The 27509-nt window shown below is 39.7% G+C and overlaps 1 protein-coding gene and 1 long non-coding RNA gene across 8 annotated transcripts in view; one reads left to right on the plus strand and one right to left on the minus strand.

Moving 5' to 3' along the window:
• The window catches only part of PDE3B (phosphodiesterase 3B), an 84430-nt gene extending 75529 nt beyond the window's left edge, over positions 1-8901 (minus strand). Inside the window, exon 1 of the mRNA XM_068685221.1 lies at positions 7753-8901. Coding sequence (XP_068541322.1) covers positions 7753-8760 — 1008 coding nt within the window. The 5' untranslated portion in view covers positions 8761-8901. The remainder of the gene's footprint in view (positions 1-7752) is intronic.
• Positions 8902-9031: 130 nt separating this feature from the next.
• Positions 9032-26730, plus strand: LOC137857959 (uncharacterized). 7 transcript variants are annotated; one of them, XR_011097425.1, is made up of 4 exons: positions 9032-11109; positions 12872-12957; positions 22226-26489; positions 26679-26730. It is a non-coding gene; the product is annotated as an uncharacterized lncRNA (long non-coding RNA). The 7 variants fall into 7 exon arrangements; XR_011097427.1 differs by having other exon boundaries at positions 22226-26224; XR_011097424.1 differs by lacking the exon at positions 26679-26730 and having other exon boundaries at positions 22226-22345; positions 24371-26671.
• Positions 26731-27509: the final 779 nt, after the last annotated feature.

Consider the following 27509-nt stretch of genomic DNA (forward strand, 5'->3'; position numbering starts at 1 on the left):
TGTACTTTCAAGGCCAAGTTAATTTAAAACAAAGATGAACCTTTTGAATGCACACCAAACCTGTCCATCATCAGGTAGGAGGAAGGAACATAGCTTTAAGAATGCATTCATTTGAAGTTGTTAACACCTACAACTAGAGCTGAAGTTATAAATTACATTAAACCCTGTGAATTTTTAACAAGTGAGGACTGTAATCTCATTCCTTAAACACTGTTAAACACATGTTCTTTTCCATTTGAAAGCTAATGTGCTCTGTGCAGACTCTAGAGAGCTTCCTAACAGAACAAACGTTAAGGCAAGTATGGAAGACTTATGAATCTTCAGCAATTAAATTTTAACATTAGCTAGGCTCATACTAGAAAAATGACACCTTTGTTACTTCATGGAGAACTGTGATACGTGCATTACTGAAGTTATATTGACTTGCTATTAGTTCTGAAATTGCATCTCTATTATATGAAACACTGTTTGCATCTTTTCCAAAGCTGTATGAGTCTTTCCTGAACACAAATTCAAACAAGGTATCAACTTATTGTTTTCAGACACAACACTAAATTCCAAATTAATTTGTCCTGAATTTTTTATCCTTAATAATCTTAACAATGTTACACTTCATATGTAAACACAGTTTTACTTGGTTTTACCAAGACTGTTCGACTTCAGCATCTTAGTTTTGATTTTTACTCTCAATAAAAATCTTTATCCTTCACACAGGCTGAAGTGCTGTTTTCTTCAGAACATTTTGCAGATGTCTTTGATGCGATGACCATTGTCTCAGAGGGTCTGAAAATATCGGCTAACCTTAAAAGCAATAGCCATTGTCTGCCTCTGCTCATCTACTCATGTCTTATTTCCTCCCTGACATCATAAAGTCATGTGCAAACCTATTATTTTCAAGCTTCTTCAAAAATTTTTTCATTGAACAGAAGTGCTGCTAGTCATGAGACATAAATAAAATTAAAACCAACATGAACACTGGTCATTAACACAACAGCTGTTCCAAAATCTTCTCAAGTAAATTTGTTCACCAGAAACTCCAAATAGAGGGAAAAAACAGATTTCCAGTATTACCACAGCAAGGAAGCAGTCTGCTGTAATGAATAAAAGAATAGCAAATAACTCCAAGATAGACTCTAATTAATATTTTCCTATAACTACAGAAAATAAGTGAACAGATGCCTGTCTTCAAAATACTTTCAACTATGCTTTGCTATAACGGCACAATGTTGTTATTTCTTATTCGCATCATGGCAATCACTCATCTTAACTTCATCTAGACAGGCTACATTTCTTTAATTCATTGGAAAGATCCTAAGTAACATTGCTTAGCTTTTTATTATTAAAAAAAAAAATAAAAAAAAATAGAAGATGCCAATAAACATCTATGTGCATAACCAATTGAAGTTCCCTCATTGTAATTCTACTTTTTCCATTTGAAATTTGCTTTCCAAGAACACTTCAGTAACCCCCAAACGAATGGTATGTTGCCCCCCCAAAAAAACAGCAGGTTTAAAAAAATGACAAAAATAGGGCAAATGTGGGGTCAATACCACAAAGCTGTCTGTGTTTTCTAATTAAGATATGAAAGATACTGCTCTATCCTATACTGATACACTGGGAAGAGCAAAGCCCCTCAACTGATGAATGCATGTGCTTGCTTACCCCAGGCTGTAACCAGCATCTCCCAGCAGACGTCCCTCTGTTTCAGTGCATTTCTGTATGTACCATCTCAGAGGGAGCAGTATAATGCAGATCAGTGCTCAGCTTTCCCTGGGTGACTAAAGCCTGCATCTCACAGGTCCAGCAACTCAAGAGGAAAACTGCTCACGTGCCTTTACGTCTTCCAGTCAGAGCCCATTCATCAGGGCTCTGTGCCTGTGTTTCACAGGCACAGCAGGAATTTAACTTCTCCCAGGTGCTCATCACACCTTCAGGTGCTAACACCAGTTTACCTCCCTTGCTACCCACACATGGGACCGTAACCACTCGTATCTACGAAAATGCAGCCTAAATGAACTGAAATTGAAGTTCAGACTCTGCAATGAGAATAATTCTGATGGACTGATAATGTACAGGATGACAGAACTGCAGGAGCGGATATCAAAGAACCTGTGTGTTTACACATTACAATGTTTAGATGGCAAACCAGATGAAATGCGGGCTGTTGTAGATGTCAATCAAGACAATCACTTCAGACTTCTCAAATACATATATTTTTTTTATTTTTTTTTAGAGTCAATGTCATTAAACTACATGTATGACACGGAATTTTATTAAGTACTAACAATGTCCTGGAAATACAGAAATCAATACCTGCCTCAGAGAAAGCTTACAAGAAGCTAGTACATATTCAAAAGCTTCCGAAGCTACAAGCCCAGCTGAGAGGCTAATCAAATGTTGAAGAATATCATTTGTACAAGCAATTTCCATTAAAGGATTTAAGCTGTTCTGAAGAACCAAAAATACTAGAAAACTCACCAATACCTGTTCTTAACCTGTATTTCTTACGTTAGTAACTCAGAGCACCCAGTGATTCAGAATTCCTTTATGAGAATCTGCCAGACAGAAGGAACAAGATTCCTGACAGGTGTCACCCAAGAGTACCTAGGAAAAAAGGTTTTAGAAAAATCAATATAGTTTATAACTGCATCTATAAAATTAAACCAGGAAAAGCAGTGACCCAGAGATCCAGAATGTGTTTATAAGCCTTTAATTTCAGGCCACACTGGAACAAAAATCATGCTGAGGATGGGGACGGTGAGCCCAGTGTAAGAATGCCTTTCTTAGCCTTTAGTTTAGCTCCCATCCTGTTAAAAGGGTTTAATCCAATCACAGGAAAATACAATATGACCAATAATGAAGGTTAAAAGAGACGCTAATACCAGAACGCCTGTGCAAGGTTTCATATTTAAGCTGTTGTTTCAGTAAAACTGATAAAACTTCCCTCTGCAAGCCTTAAGTTTCACTCACTTTCAGAAGAGTCTATTTCATGAACTCCTGATAAAGCCATACTGACAACAGATGGAAACTCTCTCACTTCTTGGCAACTTCTCTTCCAGCTCCTTCCACTTCTTTCCTACTTGCACTCTGGTCACTCCTGCAACACACCACCTGCAATACTTCCTCCAAATTTCTCCATCATTTCCTCAGCAGTTGTCTTTGATTTCCTTCCTTTCTCTTTACATCTTCTCTGCAGGAAGTCACACCTGCAGAAACAATTAACCCCTTCTGCTACAGCGACACCTTACAAACACCTTTCCCTCCTTTTTAGTGTACTACTGCTGCCCAAAACAAACTCCCATCAAGTTTCGCGTATCTAAAGAACAGCTTACAATGGACTTAGCTAACAGAGTTCTTAATAGCAGTCAGTCTTCTTAATTGCACTCAGCCTTCTCATTTCACCAAACACAAAAGATTTTTCAAGGCCAGAGAGAACTAAACAGAAATAATCTTACTTATCCAAAATACAGATGCAAAAATGGCTTCCCGAGACAGTCACTTTCACCATGTAGTCATTTTCTTTGTATATCCCAAACACTCACTTGCTTCCCACTGAAACTGATTACATTCACAGCTCAACACACCCTTTCTACGTTGATTTTTCACGTAAAACAGATGATAACAACCCCAAAGATACAAAGATTCTGGTAACAGCAGAAACAAATCCTCACAGGCAGGTGCACTTTAGGCAGAGGTCACTGCAACCACTACTGAACGTTGCAAAGGGCTAATTGTGTACGATGAAAAACAGCTCCATTTCATATTATATTCATATTATTGGCTGCAACCAATAATAAAATGTTCAGGTTTCTAAGGCTGCAAGCGGTATCAGAATTTAATAACTTTAAGACAGTGTAAAATACATACCAACAGATAGCTTCTCCACTAGGAAGCTAATAGCCTCAGTACTTAGGGACAAAATATAATATAAGAATAAGAAATAGACATGAATTGTCTACATAAAGGAGCATTAATTTCAAGTTACTGCATTAATTTCAAGTTACAAAAACACTTCAGATTCTTAAAATTAAGTCCTTACCTTCCTAAGATAAGGCATAAAATATACAAGATAGCCACAAATTGAAACTGGCAGGAGGTGGTGGTCAATTCAGCAGGCTAATTACAAGACAACTCCTCCTTAATTAAGGATGCAACATGAATGTCTTTATCAAGGAAGTATCTCAGCCTCTTTACTTGTTTGAACCTACTCAGAGAGTTAGGGGGGAAAAAAAGTCAGCTCTAGTTGCAGGCTGCTTTGGACACGCGTCTCATGCATAATTAGGAAGGCCTATTCTTTTGCAAGGAAAAATGGACATTTTAGAAAACCTAAATATAGTTATTCCCTCTCATATACACGTTCACCAGCTTGTTAAAGAAAAATAATGCTTTACTACAGGATTTTTCAAGACGAATATTATGTAGAAAGATCTGACAAACACCTTTGAGATTCCCAATCCTGATTTGTCTTTCAGGAAAAAAAAAATAAAATTAAGCAACGGAGTTGTAAGTATTCATCAGCCAATGAAGATAATCCCTTTGATACCAGCAGGTACAGCTGACATTAGCATTTGATTAATACATGTAATCAAAACACTTTCTATGCGAAATATTGTATAGCAATCATACTGCACTCATACTGCTAATAAGCAATTCTTCCCTAGGTTGAAGAATACTGAAGTAAGGATTCAAAAAGCCTGTGTACTGCTAAAATTATATGAATTTCCATGAACTTTTCTTGTTAATATAGTAGACGTCAGAAAAGACACTGCACTTGCATGATTTCTAGCCTTAATTTCAGTCATATTGCTTTCTTCTGTTCTATGTGTATTTCTATTTATATATTTGGTAATGGCATTTAAGTATACTCGCATGAAATTTTAAAGATAGAATCCACTCAAGACTTCTCCCCCACTCACCAACCAACATCACTAGCCACACATACTGCAGAAAAAACATACGCAGCATGAATTCGTAGATTTTGGTGGCTAAGTAAGCATGGACATTCCTATAAAAAGTAAGAACAAGTTTTAACAACCTTTCAGTGTCATAGTCGCCATAGCTATTCAAGTACAGAGAGCAATACTCTGAATATGACAAACACACTGCTCAGATTAGAAAGCACCTGCAGCATCATGCTCACAGGGCCTCTTCCCACCTCTCTCCTGGAAAACAGCGACAGCTCCACCTGCTTCCAGCACGTGCACGCTACTGGGTGCACATACGTGGAGCTGCTGACCACTCCCGCTCCCCCCTGACAATTGTTAGCTTCAGCTTATTCGTGGGGGGGAAAGAAAAAAAAACAAAGAAAAAAAAAAGAAAAAAACAGTCAACCCAATACAATTATTTTCTCCTAGTTTTAACTAGACAAGAGTCAGCCATAATTTCAAATCAACAAGTAAGCGGAAACTTAAGGTCAATGGTAGCATTCTCTCTTTTTTTCCCCAGGGTAACTAAAATCTACATCTGCCTTTTTTGTTCTCATACATCCCTGCTTGCAGGGGTTCAATGTACATGAATAATTGGATAAAATACATCAAATATCATCACAATAGTTACTTAGCTGTCATTCACCAAAGTATGCTTGGCATGGTTGACTTGCCACACATTCCTTGTACTGCACTGATCTTCCAAACAATGCTCATTAAGCTCACTATCTTAAAATATTAATATTGAAAAAAGAAGCATTGCAACGTTGTATAAACATCTGCAAAACATGCAATGAATCTTTCAAGAAAGTTCACAAAACAAACGCTCTCTGAGGAGCAGTAAGTGTGTATTTTTCTTCTGTTTCAAGGAAGCAATATAAAGACCTTACAGTGTTTATTCAAATAATGTCACGGGCTATACCCCATGCCACCACCCCCAGCCCAAACAGTTGACGTTTTATCAGCTCTGCAATGTCTGATCTCTCTCCAAGTCAGACAGGAGATCAGAGGATTTAGCCTGTATTATCCTTATAAAAACCACTCATAAAATGCTGCATAGAACCTATACCTGTGAATCCAATTTAAACCATGGCTAACAAAGCACAAATATTTATTGTAAAGTGTAATAGACTATTAGGAAAATAAAGAACTTTAGATCTCTTTGTTGTTTCTGTTCACCTCTGGTGATAATGAAGATATCAAATTCTGGAACTCTACCAAACAGTTGCATTTTATTATGAACACGTATGATTTAAGTACTGCCAATAAATTCCATGTATTTAGTTCTGGTTGACATTTATGATGTTACTTAAAGAATAATAAATGCCTCAACTTGAAATATACACACACTTTTTTAGGAAGTGAGCTACATATCAAAGGAAGCATTTAGTAAGCTGGATGAGAACAAATATCTTTTATCATCTAGAGAGGTTAATGAAAGCTGTTATTGCATTTTCTGAGTTTTTTTTTTATACTGCAGACAAATATGACACAAAAAGAGAGCGTTTGCTATCTAGAAGGGATCAGGGCAGAGAAAGTAAGTTACAACACAATGCTCCCTACATATCTTAATTGCTATTACCATGTTTATCGTTCGTTTCACAGTCTGCACTGGACAATTTAAAAACTTACTGATTGAATTACTTCCGAAGCGTGCTGCAGCACACTTGCATTTCAACCTTTTCTGCCAAGAGCGACTGCTGCTGTCTTACTCTGGGGCATAAACGCGGAGCACCACATGCTCGAAAACCACCCTGCTCGCCCAGATTCACCTCGTGTTTCCTCCGACCTATTTCACAGTCGATCACAAGTCTGGCACACACCATAAAGCGGGGTTAGAAACTTGCATTTAGCAAGTTTCCTGAATTTCAGCCACAACAAGGAGAGGTGGGGGGCTGTGAGGCAACCATCCCTTGCAGGAGCTGCTGGCTCACACGTTCCCCCCGAGCTGTGCCCTCATCCCAAGTCCATCCGGGGCTGGTTCTCCCTCCAACACACTGCTCGGAGCCCTGCATTTCACGTGCAATGTGCCGAACATAAACAACCCCGGCCCCACACGGGGCTTCGCGCTGCGAAAAAACAAGACCCATTGACAAGTTTTCCAGGAGGGAGAAACCAACAGAGTTCCATTCAAGAAAGCTGAACGTTGCAGGCATCTTTCCAGGCTCTACTGAACAGCTCTCTTCAGTTAAAAAAAAAAAAAAAAAAAAAGTAGTTGCTTAAATCCAATCAACCCCAACCTAATGTTAAGTTACTTGGAGCGAGGAAGAGATGGCTAAGAGGCAGAGAGAGAAATCTGCAAGGCAGAAGGGCGCATGCCACTCAAACACCGCCAAACATCGGTACAAAATATCCCTCAAAACCTGATTTTGTGTTTTTCTTTAGCACCTTTTCGTCGACAGAAAGCAGGGAAGAAAGTGAAGTGCCGAGCAGCTAGCAAGCTGTGGCTTCTTTCTCTGGTGAGGTCTGCCAGAAGTGGAGGAGCTGGGCTTTGGAAAAGAGACAAGGTAGCTGATAGCTGAAGGTGTTTGTTTAAGGGAAAGGGGCTACGCTTTAATATTGAAGATCGCATGGAAAGCGAGCGAGCCCTGTATGCTACTGCAAATGCACGGGTAGGATTTAGCTTCCATACAGACCAAAAGGCAGGGTCACAGCGGCCGTGCAGAAAACCCAGTTGAGGAATGAAGCCCCGCTGAGGAACCACTATTTTCCTCCATTTCTTCAGCGGGCTCCTGACAGCGGGCACCCACCGAGAGGCCGGGCAGGGCAGGGCGAGCGGCGCTCACTCCTCGGAAAGTTTCTCCCTGCGGTTTGGGAGGAAACCTACCTGCTCCCGGGAAATGCAGGGCAGCGAGGGCCTCCGAAACATCTTGCTGCCGCCGTAGTAGCTGCCCGGGCTCTCTCCGAGGGACACGCAGCTCGATCTCCTCCTGGGTCTGATCACGGGCACTTTCTCCTCCGCGCTGGGGAGCCGCGGGTGCTGGCGATGCTGCTGCTGCTGCTGCTGCTGTGCTCGGCTCCGGGCCGCCGGGACGCCGCAGCAAAGGGCTAGCAGGCAGCCCACCGCCCCCACAGCGCCGGCCAGCAGCGGGCGGAGGGCCGGGGGCAGCGAGGGGAGGCTGCCGAGGGACGCCAGCCACACCAGGCTGGAGAAGAGCAAGACGAGGAGGCGGCGGCGGAGCTGCAGGGAGCTCTGCAGCAGGGTCAGCGCCGCCACCGAGCTCAGCACCGTCAGCAGCCGGCCCGCCAGCATCTGCGGCTCGCCGGGGGCCCGGGGCTCCTCCTGGCGCCCCGCGGGGGGCGGCAGCCACTGCAGCGCCACCAAGTCCCCCGAGTAGCAGCAGACGGGAAGCGCCAGCAGCCACCAGCGGGGCGCCCCGCCGCGGGCCAGGTGGCAGGTGAGGAAGAAGAAGGCGCAGGCGATGCTGAAGAGCGGGCTGAGGCAGCGGGAGAGGCTCAGCAAGGCGTGCAGAGCCCGGGGGCTCCTCCAGCCGCCCCCGTCCTGCTGCCCCCCGCCGCTGCCCCGGCCCGGCAGAGCCAGCAGCGAGAGGACCAGGGCGGCCAGGGCGGCCAGGCTGAGCAGCGCCCGGCGGCAGCAGCAGGAGGAGGAGGAGGAGGAGGAGGAGGAGGAGGGGAGCAGCAGCAGCGAGAGGAAGCTCCTCGGGGGGTCCTGCCGCAGGGGGGTCGCGCAGCTCCTCACGTAGCCGTTCCGCAGGCTCTCCGCGCCGCCGTCCGGCTGCTGGCAGCGCTGCGGGGCTCGGACGGCGCCGGGACCGGCACCGGGACCGGCACCGGGAGCGGGAGCAGCGGCGGGGGCTTCCCTCTCGTCCCTCATGGTGGTCGGGGCAGGGCTCGGGTCGCGCTATCGGCGGCCCGGCCGCGCCGCCCTCAGCCGCGGCGTCTCCTCCGCGGGCAGCGGCGGCCGGAGCATGGTGGGGGAGCGGCGGGGAAGGAGAGAAAAGGTAACGAGCCCCGCTCGCTCTGCTCTGCCCCGAAACGGAGCCAGCGGGAGGGGCTCGCGGCCGCCTCCCAGCGCTCACCGACGGCAGCGGCCGCTGGAGGGGGCGGGGGACGGGGGGCGGGGGTGGGCGAGGCCCTGGGAGCGGAGGAGAGTGAGATCGGCTCCGGGAAGCTCGGAGGGAGCCCGAGGCAGGTCCCACGCAGCCTTGAGAGGAGTTTGGGGGCTCCCCGAGGCACCCCCCGAAGGCGGCGTGCAGGGAGCAGCAGGGGCTGGCGCTGCCCGGGGCCGCCCGGCTGGGTCAGGGCTCGGGAAGGGAGCAGCAGGAGCGGGGCTCGCTGCGCTTCTCGCAGCCCTCGTTGGCAGCCCGCGGGGGAAGAGGAAGCTGCAGGGCCCGGGCCTGAGGGCTGACGATGAGCAGAAGCCGTCCAGCGTGCTCGCTTGACAGCGCCTGCAATGCGCGGTGACGAACAGAGTCGCTTCTGTACGTAAGAAGTTGGAAATAAGCAGCGGGTTGTGCTTCAAAAAGGCAAAGCAAATCGGCGGAACTTCAGTGCCGTCACAGGCCTCCCTCTGGCAGAAACACCTCCTACGCGCTTTCCCCCCCAAAAAAAAGAAAAAGGAATTCTGGCCTGTCTTGCTAGGCTCACAGCCGCTATAATGGCACAGAGTCCTCGGTTAAAAGTTTGCAAAAGAGAGCATGTGAATTTCCTTCTGGGCTAATAATCCCGCATTGACTTTAACTCGCATGTTATTGACATCAGTTAGCCTGCGATCAAGCGTACACGTGAATGTTTTCAGGGCTGAGATAATCATAGAATCATAGAATATCCTGAGTTGGAAGGGACCCTAAAGGATCATCAAGTCCAATAAATCTTGCTATTTTGCATAGCTCCTTCACTTCTTAGATTCAGCTATAAATAAATGCATTCCTGAAACACTTGGTATTTCACAGATACTGTCATCTTCATATAAACATCGTCCATGAATATAAGCAACTATAACAGTGGGCATTGGAAAGCATACAAAGGAAGAGTACAAAGATAGGACATCATATGATCCCTTAATACCCCATATGCAACCCACTGTGGCATTAGCGCTTTCTGAATCAGAAGTGGTGTCTTATATTTAACACGGTCCTCAGTGCATTTTTATTCCATGAATTTGCACAACCAGTTATGTATTCGTTTACTTTTAAGTCCACGTTGGCTTTTGGCATCCGCCGTGTACTGCAGGAAGGAGGTCCTTACTCTTACAACTTGACTGCCTTGTGTGAAATGTTTTTCGTGTTTGCTATCTGTCTTAGTCGATAAAAGTTCCTATCAAGTCATCTTTTTTCTTCAGTTCGTGATTTTATATCTTTCCCCAGGCTTGTGAGTCTTGTGTTTTCCAAGCGGAGGAGTTCTAGTCTATCTGGTATTTTCCCATGGTACAGTTCCTCTCTTTATTCTGTACTTTGTGGACACTACTATTGGCTTTTGCTGATGAGGAAACGAGTTACGCACAGTACTCAAGACACGAGCAGATGGATTTATGCTGAGCCAAAATAATGGTTTTTATTTTTTTTTTTCCCCAGTGTACTTTATGGTTATTTACCATAAATTTGACCTGCATATGCATTTATGAGGCTGCAGATTTGCTCAGCTAGATTTATTTTTTCTGCCCTCAGTAACTTAGCATCAACAGCATACTCCAACACCTTACTATTTATTTGCCTTAAGATCATTTATCATGAAGTAATTAGCTTTTAATTCAATGGTACATTTGTGCAAAAACACCCTGAAGAAATGTCTTCACAGCTCATTCTATGGGAGAATGTTTTTTTCTCTCGTAGCATCCCTGTTGCCTAACAATACTTGTCTTAGCGTGTTCATTTGTAAAAGGATACGACTATTAATAGATCCCCATCCTGAGCAATTTACAATCTAATCATGAACAATTTCAGTATAAGGAAAAGTTAGATGCTGTCTTACTCAAGCCATCATTAGGAGCATTAACTAAAATTCTTCTTGGGAGAGAGAAATGTTAAGGGTAAAGAAGTACCTTTTCATTTGTCCACTGGTAGGCCAATATTCCTTGAATACAGAAAATGTTGCAGTAAAAGACAAAGTATTTAAGTTGTAGTGAAGACATTAATTTCATGTAGTTTTTTTTATTTTTTTTTTTGTCATTTTACAGTTTCACCAACAAAAGAAAATAGTGTAGCGATTCTGGTTTATTCTTAAGGTACTGTATGATATAATACCTGGATCTGCTTAACAGTGGCTTTTGCTACTGCTGTGCCTATATACAAACAAATGTCTTTAGGTGCTGGTTTGTAAGTTTCTAATGAAAATCAGGCTATGATATTTCAAAATAGTTATTGTTTCCTTTGTCTGGTTCCCATTCCAACCCATTGTAACTGGAAAGAACAGAGTATAACCATAAGTGTTGCCATTCAAAGCTGTAATTTTGGCATCTTTGGCCTGTTTCGCTTCTCTGACCTGCACATCCAGAACCATCTCTAAACTTTACCTCATCCCTTGGAATATTTTTAAGTTTTAATCATTCCCTCCAGTCTGTGCTGCCCTTTTTTTTTTTATTGGCCATGTCCTGGCTATTGTGCCCTGTAATGTTGGAATCTGGAAAATTCCTGCGCTGTTCAGAATTGCTATGGTTTTTACCTGTGAGTACCTTTATTGTCTCCTTCTTCAGACACATCAGATACAGAATCTGATCCTTCCTTCCTCCCTCATCTAGTCCTGTGATTCTGGTGAGTTTCTCACCCTGTGGACAACTTTGTTATCTGTTTAATAACATGGGATGCAGTTGCCCAGGTCTTCAGGAAACTATTTTCTGCTTTCTCTTGTATTAGCATGGAAAGATTAATCAAAGTATCCTTTGAAATTGGAAGCAAACACACAAAAAATTAAAACAAGCTACGTGGCTTAAATAGCTTGGCTTTCTAATTGTAACCTGGGTTCATTTGCTTAGAGATTCTTCTGTATAACTGAAGAATGAGTGAATTGATGCCTTGTTCAAGGAACAGATTGCTACTACCTGAATGCTGGTGTAGTGTGAGTGTGGTTGAAAAAAGAAGGTGGGAACAGAGGATGTGTCTTCTGTTGGAGCTCTGAGCTGGACGGCTGTTACAATTACTGCTTTTCTTTCTTTCTTGTTTATGAGGAAGTTGTCTGTAGGCTGCAGTAATCAGAAGTGAATTGGGCTTTTGCAAAACATTTTTTTAAATTGTGTGTAACCAAAACATTTGTATGAATCCCTGCTGTCTTGTAAATGCAGTTGTAGATGTCTTTGTGGAAATGTTAGCTGTATTTTGTTATTTATTTCTTTGAACATTAGACTTTTGTTGGGAAGTTAATTTGTAAATTAATGCAAAGACAGTTAAGGTGGCGTAAGCAGTAATTGTATCTACCTCAGCTTTGTTAGCAGTTTTACATTAGACGCTTAAATAAAGAAATGGCGTTACTACAACCACAATCATTTAGCAAAGAAAACAAAAGAAATACCATACCCCCAGAAAAACACATGCATACTCGTACAAGTGCAGTTCCCTTAGGGAAATCAAAAGGCTTAACCAAACCTGAATCAGTGTTTGGAGAAACACCAGTGCTGTGTGTTACCATTCTCAAGTCGTCCTGAGGCAAGCACTGTGGCTGCTCTGGGTGGTGAACTGGAGAAGTGTGTGCTCCAGCTCACTGAGTGCTTGCAGCTGGAGGCTTAAGGATGCAACCAGGTGCTGGATGATTTCAAACATATTTGTGTAATGTGCTGTCTTTTAAACACAGGACACAAGTATTTTAGAAGGTGATTTTTGTATGTCTTCGGCACTAAAGGCCTAGAGAGATCTGCAGTGGTTCACAGGCAACCAGATATAATGGGAAAAAAAATGAATGAAGGATAGTCATGCAGCTGATGAGTGGAGAAAAAACTACAGGAAAAGAGTCTTCTGGAAGTGTATTTACTATGCATGATGTCATTGTACTTGCAGTGAGAAGCCGATGTATTTGTCATGCCTAAGGGTGAGAAGAGAGATTCAGCTGCATTCCACATCAAGCAAAGCAGTCAGGTTCAAAGGTAAGTCACAGCATTGTGATCTTCAGCACATGACAGGAAAGACCAAGTTACTACAGAGTGCATCTGTGAGTTTAACTTCTCAAAAACAGACACATGACAAAGAAAACTGGAAAGAAGTTGTGAAAAAGATGTTCCTTGTATGATAAGATGTCTCTAGCAGATAGAGCACTAGTCAGTTTTAAAAGCATGGGTGTTCCATTTTCACTGGAAATATGGAGCTGGTGTGATAGGGCATCGTTAGATGAGACTTCCTATTTCTGGAGATGGAAAGTATCAGAACATCAGTGTGATGGCAGGCTCCGAGATATAGCTCAGCAGTGACAAACCTGAGGAACAATCAGTGCATAGAAGAAATACTGCATCAACCTAATTAAATACTCTAAGTCTGAAGAAAAACTAGGAAAACACATCTTTATCTTGTCTCTATTTTTTTTTTTTTTTCTGGTGCCCATTTAAGTAAATGTAAATGCCTTTGGTTGATTCTCCCCCTCCTCCCCCCCAAAGTACCAGTGATTTTAGATGCTTGTTTCCTAATAAAAATGATGATAACCGGCTATCAAGGTCAACAAATCGCTGTCAAAATTCTGCCTTTAAGTTCTTAGAGAATTGTGCAATTATATGTGGTACTGCAGTTTCACATGAGCTTATTTATTTGGAAAATAGAGAGTTCAATTTGTTGATAATAAAAATGCAGAAATTTCTCAATTAAGAAACTTTTGACAGGTTTCACTTTCTCAAAACTGAGTAAAATTTGTCATCTTATAAGCAAAACTGAAGATTAATAAAATAGGTGGCTTCATATGTAGCCTCTCACTATAAAAAGTTTACTTGGTGCTACATCATATTTTATTATAAAATCTACCCATTCAGTGAAATAGCATTAAACTTAAGAATACACAGTAATATTTCTATGGTAATTCATTCCCTTACTTGCTAATTGAAATTTCTCTCTTGAATTGAAATAGAGGCATTTGATGGACTCTGCTCGTTAATGCTGCTGAAGATTAAATCTGACTGGGGAACTGGTTTGGTTTTTCCAGAGAAGTCTGACTTTACACATGAGCATCATATGCGTAAATATGTTTTGAAAAAGATCAAAATCAGTCCAAGCCTGGTCGTTTATTGCAGGTGGTGGTGGTGATAAAAGTGAGCTGAATCGTTCAGTCAGCTTCTCTCATTTCCATGTCTTTTGGTACCCACTGTATTGACCCTAAATCATTCAGACAGGTCCTTGTTAATTAGCATTCATTAGAATTCTGTTAAATTGCTAAAATCACATTATATTGTCAGCAGGCATAAAACAAACCAGTAAAGAGATTGTGCTCAGTTGTACCTCTTCAGAGCCTGGCCTGCGTTTCAGCATGTGCTCGAGTATCAACTGTTTGCTTGGCTGTAGGAAAGCCTTGCAGGCATTAATGTATTCAGAAGTTCATTATATTTAATACTCTCTTATGTAAGTCGTTGTAAATGAATCTCCAGAAAAAGAACATGTAAGAAAAAAAAAAAACTTTACATTTCTCCTTTTATGAGAAAAAATAACAGAATCCTGTAATGGTGATTGCGTAACTATTTCTTCTGGAGATTCAACTTGAGATTAAAAAAAAAAAAAAACAACACACAAAGGCAAGTTTATGCAATTAAGCTGATTAGCTCATTAATGTGGAAGTATTTTGTCCTTCTAGCCACAGAAAGAATTCAGCTTTGTAAAAAAGCAGACAGGAATAAATTGTGGCTGGAGACAGAAATTGTCTGGTTTTAAAATGATAAATTTGTGTTTTGTGTCTGTCCTCTAAAAGCTAAGCGATGCACAAGCATTTCTTAGGTTAATTTTATTTTGATTAAGTGTTAAGACCAAATTGTTCGTTATACATAACCCAAAACTTATATATTGTCCAGGAAGTCATGACACTCAGTGAATGAGTTCTCATTTCAAACAACTTGTCTTGGCAATCTTGCCTATTTGCATTTAAGTCCACATATTTAGCTAAAAGTTACCTTTCTTACTTATATAATCCAACATGACTGTTTTGGCATTCATAATCAATACTGTGTACAATTGCAGTAATTTATCAGCCTGCTTTTAGCATCGTAACTGCAGCTTCCCCTCCCTTTTCAGCAGTCACAATTTCTGAACACAGAAAAGCTTACTTTGGGCGTGAGACAGCTCAGAGCCTGAATTTACCACATCAGAAACTGCACACCAAATAAAGACTCGTAAGGCTTTTGTAACTTCGAAGGCTTTGCTGCTTTCTGTCCCATCTGCGTAATATAGTGCTGCATCGTAATTATTTCCAAACGGAGGGATTGTATTTAGTTGTCAAAGGCAAACATGTAGGTGAAGCAGATGGCAGTTTCACAAGATTGAGTAACAGATAAATCACACGATGATTAAATCCAGCTGGTTTTCTGCTCAAAACTAGCGCCTATTACTTTTACGAATAGTTTTACAGTAAGAAGAGGAAGAACAGTTGGATATGAAAATGTATTTAAATGTTTCCAAGATGGTCATTTTTCTTAGGTAATGCTCCAAAAGAGTAAATAGGAGCTTTTAGAAAACACTGCTAATCGCTGTGAGGTTTACCCAAGCAGCAAAGACCAGTCAATCATAAAAAATACTCTCCCCTATTTTTAAAAACATGTTTGAATTGACTGTAAGCAAAAATGAGAGTACGCTATGGAAACTTGTCAAATTTTGAATCTGTAGGTAATGCAAGTGTATTAACTTTCAGTTGACTACTTTTTATGTGCTTATTTATAACTAGAATGTGGTCTGGCATACCTGGGTACAAAGTAATGATGTAGAAGCAATCAGTTGTGCACCTGTTTGATCTTTCTTGCAATGAAAGAATAATAATTGACCCGCAAACGCAAAAGCAACACATTTAGAATGGTTCTTTTGTTGCTTTGGAGGTTTTCTGTTTGAATTACCAACAACCTGAGAGGAAAGGACGTTGGAAGAGAGGGAATTGGCCACAGCAATAGGTTTCACTGGAGCTGATCACTGAGAGCCAGAAGTTTACATTATGATATCTTTGCACTTACGTTCGATTAGTAATAACTAGTTAGCTATGACTGATGCTTAATATACCAAACTCAAACACTCTGTCAGTAAAGAACTATGTTTAAGTTTACATCATTAACTGATTTCTTATTGCAGTATTCTTTAAACCATTCCATAATGATTCCTGCTGTGATTGTTCATGCAAGAGTTTATGGAGGCATGGAAATAAGTCTGGAGAGTATTTTTGAGACCTAGAAATCTGTCTAGTTTGGCCTTGGTGGCATTTTATTTAGATTTGGAAAAAAATGTCAAATCAATTGCAAACTACTTGAAAAGCACGTGCCTTACTTTATCAGAACTATTATCATAACATTGCTCATGAACTGAATTACAGGGATTTTATTTATTTAGCATTCAAATATTGTATTTCCAGAGAAATAGACGTGGTATGATGAATTTCACTGACAGTCTTCCCTAGCAGTGATCCACAACAAACTGCAGTGCAACATTTACTTGATTACTTGTACTGCTATATTAAAATGTCTTTTTTTAACTAGAATTATGTTTATTTAATATTAATATTAGGGCAATATGTTGCTAGAGAAAAAAAGCATAATGAACAAACATAGTACAATTAGTCAATGAAATGAACGTGTGCCCTGTGTTAACCTTCAGTTTTGTTTACTTGCTGATTTTTAAAATTTGCTGATTTATAATCAGTTTCTCTGTGAGTGCTGTTAATTACAAAGAATCTATAATTCCTAAGAATTACCGCTTAATATGCTAGCACGTGCTAGATAATAGTTTGAAAGTTTGTGATTCCTGGTCATTTGTTTTTTAGTACTTAATTCTTGTAAGGCTTATTGCGGTGTAGCAGTTTGCTAACTGTAGGTCTCACAGATGCAGGCAACCTCTGGGATTTAAAACACTACACACTGCTTTCATTATCTGATGTATAAAAATGCCAAAACAGCTATGTACCTGGGAGTTAGCCAAATACCAAAGAAGCTGAGTGACGTACTTTGACTGAAGTTGCTCACATCATGGGTTCAAATTGCTGCTAGTAGTTCTGAGGCATTTTATGTTTAAAAGTGACCATCAGATGTAAGGTATTGCTAAAGGTTGCGTTTAAGCTAGATTTTTTATTCTTTACTTTTGGTATAGTTTACTCACTGGGAAGTTGCTTAAGTAGCCCTATTAATTAAGACATTTTGCATTTGGCATGTTTGCTTTCTTTAGTGCTGAAACTGAGAAATCTATTTTCTACGTGTAAATGTAGTTTTCCTTGATTTATTAACGTGTCCCCTTCCTATGTGATTGCCACATTTTTTCATGCAAGTTCTGAAAGGGGTAGAGGGAAGAAGTAAAACAGCACTCCTATTTTAAGGAAAAGGTTACTTAAACTTTTAATGCTTTCTGATATATTAGAGAAAAAAAAAAAATTAAAAAAAAAATCATTCTCCAAGCTCTGTTTATGCACTATATAGTTTAGGCTCTGCTTTCCTGGCATTTTTAAAATGTGCATGGAGCAGTGATAGTGTCAAATGAAAACCTGGGATAAATCCTATTCGGATATCTCCGCAGCCAGGCCTCCTACACAAGTAGGTCTTCACCAAATGTAATGCTGTGATTCACATATTTCTGAATAGAATAACTTTGAATTGGTGTGAAATATCTGGCATGGATATTAAAGTAACTGAGGAGTATTCAGATTTTGAAGTGAGAGGCCTGGTTCTGTACACTGCCCAGCAAAATAAAGGAGCTTTAGAGAGGACAGGCAGGAATGCTGCTTTAGCAGATGTTTCTTATAATGGTGCTTTAGGCAGTAACCATCTAGAAGCAGGATCATGCTTCTGAGACAGCTAGCTAAAAGTAGTTTTTAATAGCAGATATGGGAATTTATTGGCATGGGACATAAATGTGTATAATCATTTATTTTACTGTATGTGAGGTAGTGATTCCAGTTGCCAGAGCACTATGCATTCAGTACATTTATTTTGTCTTTTTGTTCATGTAAAAGATTATTAACCTATTTTCAGAAATGGGCATTAGTTATTTACGGTGTCTTTATGAAACCTTTGTGAAATCAGGCTGTGCTTTACCAGTTACTTGGGACGTTAGCCTTACATGACACAGAGACTTGCAGAAATGTTAATATAAGTGTAATGTCAGCCTGCAGAATCAGGTATGTTCCATGTATTAGAACTACTTAATCACTGGACAGAGTTCACAAATGCAAGTCGGAATGAATGTCCTGAAGGATGATCTCCCCATGCTCTAGATCTTCACAAACCCCTCAGTGCTGAAGTACCATTCAAGGCTACTTCTCTGAGAACTCCTGAGTTACTTGTGCTCTGTAAAAGACTTCAGTCTCACTTAAGTTTGGAACTGACTTGTGTTCTCATACTATTTTCACAAGATCTTTGACCATCTTCTGACCTTTATCTGCCTAAAGATACTGCCTAAAGATTTTTTGCCAGAAGCTTTGCCTAACGTTACGGCCTGATTACTGCCCAAAGCCGCGTGCAGGAAGCTGGACGCTCTGATTACTGAGTGTTACTCGGGTGACTCGAGGTCAGGGAGCTGTGCTGTCCTCCTGAGCAGTAAAGCATCATTTGTGAGATGTTCCTGCTAGAAATCTGCCTGGGTTCTTGAATGAGTTGGAAAAATAGATTAGGTCATTTGAAGCATCCGTATCACAGGCAGGAAGTTTGGGAGAGTGTTCTGGGCACCTCTCTTCAAGAATGGAGCTGGGTTCCTCTGGCAGCTCAGTCTATCTGACAGCTCTTTCAGCAGGGCACTTCCAAGCTGGTGGCTTCTTTGGCTTTGTTGATACTGTAGTAATTGTATATTGAAGGGTTTGTAGTTTTGTCTCCTTCATGAAGCAATTTTCAAGTACGGTCTGAACACCCTAGTTGTTTCCTCTGTTTCTGAACACTTTTTGAGTGGTCAGAAATGGTACTTACGCTTTTGAGTGCTTGTCAAATGTTTATCACAGGTCCTTCACATCTTATGCTATTAAGCATAAGATGCTTTATATAAGGAAGTAAAAGTATGGAAGAATGCACACAAAGCTAGATTTGTGTTAAAACTTTTTCTTTAAAAAGTTACTAACCGTACTGACCAAAGTGACTGACCATAAAATGGAGGTATGCACGTGCAGCAATGCAACTTAAGAAATGACATTTCCTGATCTGAGAAACATTCTGTGAAATTCATGGTCGCTGAACTTGGTAGAAATGATAGTATACTGCATTCCTCCCTGGCTAGTAACTAGAGAAAGCTGGTCAATTTGATAGCCCTGTCTGCTACAGGGGACATAAACCACTCCAAAGCAATGAAGCCTTGCTGTCATTTTACTCATACGCTCCAGTTGCAAGTGTTACATTCTTAAAACTTTTTGTAATAATGCAAATATGCATAACAAAGTTGTTTTTCTAATATTTTAGAGTTTCTTTCCTTTTTTATGGTTTATCAGATTTAGGCCAAAGGACTATTCAGAGATTTGTTTCCCTAGGTTGATGTCCAGGATATAGTTTAATCCTTTAAATTCATAATGTGAGTGCTTCTGGTGTGAAATTTGGAGAAGTACACACATACAAACTACATGTCCCACGTATAATTAAAACCATGGCTATACTGAAGTCAGTGCAGAAAAAAAAAAATCATCATTCATGATATGAAGATTGTAACTTAGAAACTGGATTTTAAAGCTGAAGTTGAATATATTTGAAGAATAAAATACCTAAAGAAATGGGCGATGAGCGTGATTAGCTTTAGAAACATGTTGGTGTCACATCAGTGATATACGGCAAGCCTGTGAATACTTGGGTGAAGATTGGTAATTACTGATTATGAAGCAGCACCAGGGCATACTTAAAATTGCATTGTAGGAATGTTTTTAGTGGTTAAGATCCTAAACAAATTAACGTAATGTTTTGCTTTAGTGGTAAGAATGCTACTTTGAAGAAATAATGTGTACTGAATATTGTATAAAGTCAGTAGTGAGGATACATTTGCTGCTCACTGAAACCAGGAGGTCCTCAGGACTTTCTGGAAACTGTATCACCCTAATGTGTTTCGAGTTGCATAACCAGAAAGTGATAACCTCAGTCACAGGTTGCTTTTCAAAATCTTGAGTCACATTTTCAAGCTCAAAAGTATCTTCCTGCTTTTATTAATCGCTATAAGATAGTTGAAAGGGTCTATACAAATGCAAAGATCTTCTGATTTTCTCATTTTGTAAAATTATTTTCCCTGTTTCAAGTATGGAATCTTCTGTTTGTCTGAAGAATTGTTCATGTTGTTATAATGATGTGATAAGAACATCTCAAAAATGCTTTAGTGCTAGAGAACCTGTTGTGAATGACATAAATAGTCACAAATTTAGCTGATTTATAGTTCTTAAAATCAAAGCCAGCTGTGCAGATGGGTTGACTATGTTAATATGCTAATATTAATATGCTAATAACGATTGCAGAGGTTTTTAGATACTCACTAGCTGATTTCGAGACAGGGTTATAATAAGACTGGAATTAATTTAGAGCTCTTCGGGCCTTTCCCTGCATCCTTCCATGGACTGGGCTTAGAAGCCAAGGGTTGCACCAAATACTTTGGATTTCGAACCACCCTTACATCAATGGAATTTGTTCACAATTTAGGCATGCATGATGCACTGTCTGAGCTCAGTCATCTGCGAGAACAATGGAAGACAATGGACGTTAAGCTGCCAGAACCTATCTTACGTTTGTCAGGACAGGCTTAGGTTTCTGTTCCCATTGCTGTTAGTTTTGGAATACATGCAATAAAGATGGCAGTGCCAAACAAAATTTGTACTATGAAAACCAGGGATATGAATGACAGCAAAGCTGTTAAAATGCATGTAGCAAAATTAGGAGCTTGGCAAATGCTAGAAAAAGAAGAGGCTGATGACAGCAAGATTTTTTAAGACTGAAGCTTACTCAAACATCTATTTTTTTCCTGCATAGTAATTCTGTATTGTAGTCATTCCTAATCAAAAACCGAATCCATGCTATGAATGGTTTGAGTCACTTTTTGAAAAACAACCAGAATTGTTGCCTAAATAGTGACTGAATGTTACAGTAAGTTCAATGCTCCTATAGCACTTGAAAATGCCTGTAAAGTTAAGTGTCATGCAAATCCTTTAAGTCTTGCCAGGAATGTTAAGTCATTCCTAGGGTGGTCTTTCCTGGTTTTTAAATGATACAAAAAAAACAGTTTAATTGTCTCTGTCAAATTTATTTGTGTATGTGAATGCATTTCCATTTTTCAAGCAGAAAATTTTGGCAACAATAGATGAGTGCAAAAACACTCTGTGAACCTTTCATTGTGCAATCCATGTATAAGTACTCATTGTAAAATATTTATGGGATGTAAATGCATAACTAAGAAGGTAATACTTTGTCTAGCCATTAATTTAATGTGACAATAATGTCTGTTGTAAGGAAATAGGATCCATTAATGTTCTCATGGATTACAAAGGATTTCTCTCTGTCTCTGTATCACTCTGTGATTTCCAACTTTTGCTGACAATTATTTCTTTCACAGGTAGAAATTTTGAAAAATTTCATCATTAATATAACTGACACAATATTCATTCATGAACTCGTGTAATTCATGTATGTCTGTCTCAGAATGTTATGTATCTACTGTTGAATGTCTGACAGATTGGTTTTGATTCAGTTTTATTCATAATCAAAAATCCAAAAATGAGTCAACAGCAGCAATTTATATATTTGAAATAGCCTATTCACCAATATGCATGCTGAAAATGTGCTTTTATGCTCAGACCCTCAAAATAACTACTGTTTTTTCATTGAAATAAAAAGCTTAACAGATTTTTGGAAAAGTAAATAAGGTGTTTCATAATATTCCCGTAACAGACGCCTGAAGAATTATCATCATCATTTGATGACTCAAACAATACAATATACAGAATTTAAATCACACCTCATAGACTAGCAAGTAAAGTAAACTAGCAAGTAAAATAAACTAAAGTAAACTAGCAAGTTATAGCTCAAAATATATTTTTATTATATAATTAATGTATAGAGAGACCCTCACTGGGCATGAAGAAATTTCAAGACCAAGAAAGAACTAGCAATAACATCTGCATGAATTTCAAACTAAATATATTTTAGTTTGATTTATTCAAACAAGAAGTTACAAATCAAAACTAATTCCTATGATCAACATATGCTACAACAGCACTGCTCTGTCAAACCTTGTTCCCCTTCTCTGTTCCAGGACTGGACAGAAAGAACCAGACTCCTTTCTCCTTTATGCAGTTCTCTTAACACATGGATTATTTTATCCTGCTTTCCAAATTGCCTGATCATTCTCAACCAGCTGTGGTGATCAAACAAGGTTAGTTGTTCTGAAGGTTTTCCCCGAAAAGGGCAACTGATGTCAGTTCACAAAAGCTATGGATTTTTATAAAAATATGAATTAACTTTAAAGTCTTGTATTACTAACATTTTTCACGACAGAATATTGAAGTGTTTCGAATTGGTCAGTAGTTTAAAAAACATTAAAAATGCCTTTGGCAACATAAATGCAAGGCTCTCATAGAGAACTGATGTCTCATAGAGAAATGATGTCTGTACCTCTCCTGAGAACTTGCAGAAGAATAGGAAAGGAATTTGGCATCTTTTGTAGGGACAAGTTATTTTTCCTATTTACAGTACTGAATGCAAAATGATTCATTCTTTTTTTTTTTTTTTTTCTTTGTGAGACCTTTGAGATCATCTTTAAATAATTCTAGGGTCAAGTATGTATGTTTATAGCAGCTGTCATAAATATTTGCTGTCAGTCTTAACCTAGTTGATGGACATGTCATCATATTTGACTGTCCCATGCAGATGCTTAAAATTAAGTAATTCTAGATGTTATAAAGTAGCCATTAATGATAGCCATTAATAGCCATAAATTTATTAGCTGTATTGCTTCCAAGTATAGACAGTTTGCAGTTTGCATTGTCAAGAGAGTAAGGCAGCTCTCAAAAAAAAAAAAAAAATCAAAATGTACAGTCCTGAATGTGTTGTGACAATATCCAATTTAATCTTAAGTAGCCTTATTTTGATAAAACATTCATGAAGACGGAATGTTGGCTTCACATTTCTATCTAAATAAGGGTATTTGGGGCATTCTTAAGCCCAGTTTTACTGTATATATTGAGATCCAGGTTCATGGCATTAAAATCAAAGGACAAAAATCATCAACTTGAGAAATGTAAGAGTTTAATGTGAGGTGATGGTGAATCATGGTGACTTGTGACTAAATTAGGTTTAAATGTAATCCTACTAAATATGGCATATAAATTAAAGGGTCTTCTACAGCATATGATTGCTATTTCTGCCCTATGTATTTGTAGACTACAGTGGATAAGATTTAACAGGGGAGTGAAGACTACTTTTCAAGGTCTGTTCATTTTCCTGATTATCATTTCTAAGAGAGTCTTGTACTCATTTTCAGAAAAGCGTATCCACCATTTCATATCTTGGCCTAGGTGACTTGAGTATCAAATGTACTTGGACCATAGGATATAAAAAAGATCTAACTGTACAAATAAAATTCTTCCTATCTCAAGATTTTGTTATTCTTAGTTTCTTACAACATCCCACGTTTCACTTTAACAGGTGCAGCATTGTTACAAAGCCACAACAAAGACTGCCTAAAACTTTTTGTTTCATTAATAATTTATTTTTTGTTGTTGTTTGTTTGTTACCTAATATTTAAAGTTGCAATGGCAAAATGGAAAGGCAGTATGTGAAACAGCGATATTTTGTAGCTTCTATTGGTATGCTGGCATACTTATTATGGAGCATCAATGTTATTTCATAGCAGCTTCTAATATTTTGTTTCCACATGTTCTTGGTTATGCCACCTGTTGTAGGAGTGGTCTGTCACTTTGCCTGGCTCCTGACCTTTTCTCCATTCATTTTCTTTAGCTAAACCAGTACCTTACAAGTCTCCTGAGGCTAATATTGACCACTTATTTCGCCCAGTAATAATAATCAAATTCCCAACACCTACTAGATATTAAACAATGGTTTTTATTATTATTATTATTTGAGGAATATTGAGATTAATTGATAACGCTCTTATTCTTATATGTGAACAGCTACTTCCTGGAGAAAGCTGTACAACACAAGTCATGAAATGCAGGCTAAGGAAATTAAAGTAATGGATTTGAATCTTACAGTGGTACCATTCCTACCTGTTAAATGGTAACAGCACTGCCGTTTGCCAGTAATAAGTCATCCATCTGCCAGGAGTGGCTCCATTATCTCCCTGTCCTTTCCCCTTTTCCAAGGGGATGAAGATGCCACCTTAATTCAGTCTGTCTCTTATTTTAGCACAACAGTTTTCTTTCCTTTTTTTTTTTTTCAGTCTGCTGTCCCTACACAGCACGAAATGTGCAGATGCTGGGTGTGTTACTGTTGGAGCCAAAAAAAAAAACACACCGTAAAACTACAGGATCATAGTACTCAGCAGCACAATGGTTAATGTAGATTGATCATGAGTGGTATCCCAAAGGTGGACTTGGGGGAATGTCATTTCCTCTAATGAATCAGCAGTAGGGAGGGCGTAAGTGCCCTTCCCTTTTAGTTCCTGTATGTTAATCTCTTCAGAGCCAGCCTGCCACTGCTCAGATGTCAGATGCTGTTTATAACCACGTTGGGAATGTAACAGAACAAAAGAGCATCATTAATTTCTCTTGAGACTTTATATGCTCATTTTAGTTTTGCTGTTTTTTTTCCCTGCTGCAACTGATTCAAATATTGTATCAGCAGTTTTGCAAGGTGGCCTGAAAAGTCATCCTGTCTATGAATTTGTCCAGCTGATCTTTGAATCTGTGACCAAATTGTGTTCAGTTGCAAGCATTTCCACAGTGCAGGTATTCCGTGTCTCTGTAAGTATCCTTGTCTTTTCTTGAACCTGCTGCTTTTAATGGCACCCAATTCCAGCATCGGAGGAGAAGTGAGAAGCACACATTTTTCTGCTGTGTCAATCAACTACGCCTGCATTGCTCTAATCTTTTGGCAAGGATTTTTATCTCCTATGAAGCTGTCTAAAACTGTCAGATCACTTCATGCAGGCCACTGTACACCATTAAATATATCAGGAGTGACATTTTCCCAAGTGCAGAGGTCACCACCACACTTGTCCATTGCTTAAACTTTGCTGACACCATAATTTAAGGCCTTCATTCAAATTTTCGTAACAACTTCAGATGACTGGAAAACCACAAACTTCATTCATTTCAGTAATCGTTTGTTCAGTAATATGTATATTTGGGAAAAATATATATAAATGCTTTTTTTTTTTTTTTGGTTTGATAACTTTGTTAACTGAAAAAGAGCTATTTGATTTTGCCTTGTTGATTCCTTTCTCTCATTTTTGTACTTTTAAACGGTCGTGCACCCAAGATGTGAATAGAAATAAACTGCAAAAGCACTGGAATTGCACCTGCTTGTAAAGGGCTCAGACTGAGCCTAAGGACACAGGAGTACTCAGAGGGAAGTGAATGACTTCCTTGCCCTGTAAGCACTTCCTGGTTCGTAGAGAATAACTCCTGTCTCTAATAACCTCCTGGCGTTGCTGCCTTGGGAATGTGGTAGCAGTTACGCTGTCTGAAGCACTCGGGGGAGCAGCTGAAACTCCATCCAGTGCCTGCCTCGCTGCTTTGCCCAGCTCATCAGTAAAGGACGGAAAGAAGCTCCCGTGCAACACTTTTCACTGCCACAGTACTTGAGCCAGTTTGGTTTTGAGGAATTTCTTAATAGCTGGACTTCATAGCTTGAAGTTTTGGATGTATTTTTCTATCCACACATTAAAAAAAAAAAAAATGCAGGAAAATGCTGAAGTTGCAATTTAATGTACCTATGTAATAGTTGATATAGCCTCTAAAAATTCTTCATTTGTATAGATTTCCTCTAATTTTCGAGTGTGAAGTTTTCAAAAATCCTGCCTCTTTATTACCAGAAATGTGGTTCCTAACATTACTTCCTGTTCTTATCAGTATATAGACAGAACAATAGAGTCTTGGCGTAGTTTAGCATTCTATGAAAACCAATATACTTTTGCCAAAAGAAAGGAAATATCTGTCTTGTTCCGTTCCTGCAGGTGGAGTAAGCAGACCTTTCGGGAGTCACTTATTGCTGTAAGGAAGTTGTTACAGAATGGCATTATAGCAGAGACTACAGGAGTATTTGCTGAAAGTTCACTGTAACTTGAAGGCTGGTAGGCTCACTTAAAATGTTTATATATCCTGTTTATATATCAGTGTTGAAGAAAGAAAGTTATTTCTTTCTTTAATTTAATACATCAATGTATTTTTTTTATTATTATTTATTAATCACAAAGCTTAAACGTAAGTTAGATAATTAAAATCAGTCTGTTTAGATTTCTTTCCCAGACAACACCGTGATCCTCTCCAATGAAAAGTTTTGTACAAATTCACCAGCGCTAAGAGAAATGTTATCGTTGGTCCCACAATAACCAAAAGGTACACACGCAGTACGGGTTTGATTTGAGTGTTGTGATTCCAGCACCCGGGTACTTGTTGAAAAAATAAAACATACAAATATGGCACCACCTGATTCTTGTGTGTCTTCATGCTTGAGTCCTCCAACCCTACAGAGAAGTTTTCCTAGTAACTTTTTTGTAACTTTTTTTATTTTTACTCGCTTTTCAGTTACAGTTGCACACACATCGTAATCATCCAAAATAAGAGCTCTGGTAAGCAATTCATTTCTGTTAAACACTATTAGTTTTCTACTTTTAGTGTGAGAGCAAAAAGGCCCAATTAGAAACGTAATCGCATCTTAGCTGGAATTCAGGCACAGCGGCTACACTTAGTGTGTCACTAAGACACACTATTTTCTAACATTATTCATAACAGTGCTTGTCATTGGGCTGTTATATTATTTCAGAGGCTTCCTGTACTTTTTTTCCCCAAAACATAAGAGGATATCCAGGCTGCTGGAGCTGATTAACACTGGCTGGTGTTTTGTTCCTACCAGCTGCTGTTGTTGTTGTTTTTTGTTTAACGTTAGCTCCTTAAGCTTATGACCTTTGTTAGCATGGATGCTGTATGAAAATGTAATTGCAGATTGGGAAGCCCAACACGTTGTGCGTTTTGTGCATGCGATAAAAGGGCGAGGGCTAAAAATACAGCTTTAAAATGGGCTTCTAGTGACTTCAGAGTAAGTAGCTCTCAACCCTTTGGTCTCCTGAGGCAAGATGTGCAATTTGTGCGTTTGCTGCCTGCACAGGACCGTGTTTAATTCTGTCTGCGTGGATAATTCACATCCTGGCTTCAGGTGTGCAAAGCTTGGCTTGTTTTTGTGGCAGGCCAGCACTGCTTCCAGCCTCCTTTCAGCTCCAGGAGCTGGGCTTTTCCCCATCCTTTCCCCTTCGGCTCTCACAAAACCCCTCATTTTGAGAAGAAAACCATTATTAGGTTGGATCTTAGGAAGAACTTCTTTACTGAAAGGGTTGTTAAGACACTGGAACAGGCTGCCCA

The sequence above is a fragment of the Anas acuta genome, chromosome 5 (genome assembly GCF_963932015.1).
Source record: "Anas acuta chromosome 5, bAnaAcu1.1, whole genome shotgun sequence".
Lineage (NCBI taxonomy): Eukaryota > Metazoa > Chordata > Aves > Anseriformes > Anatidae > Anas > Anas acuta.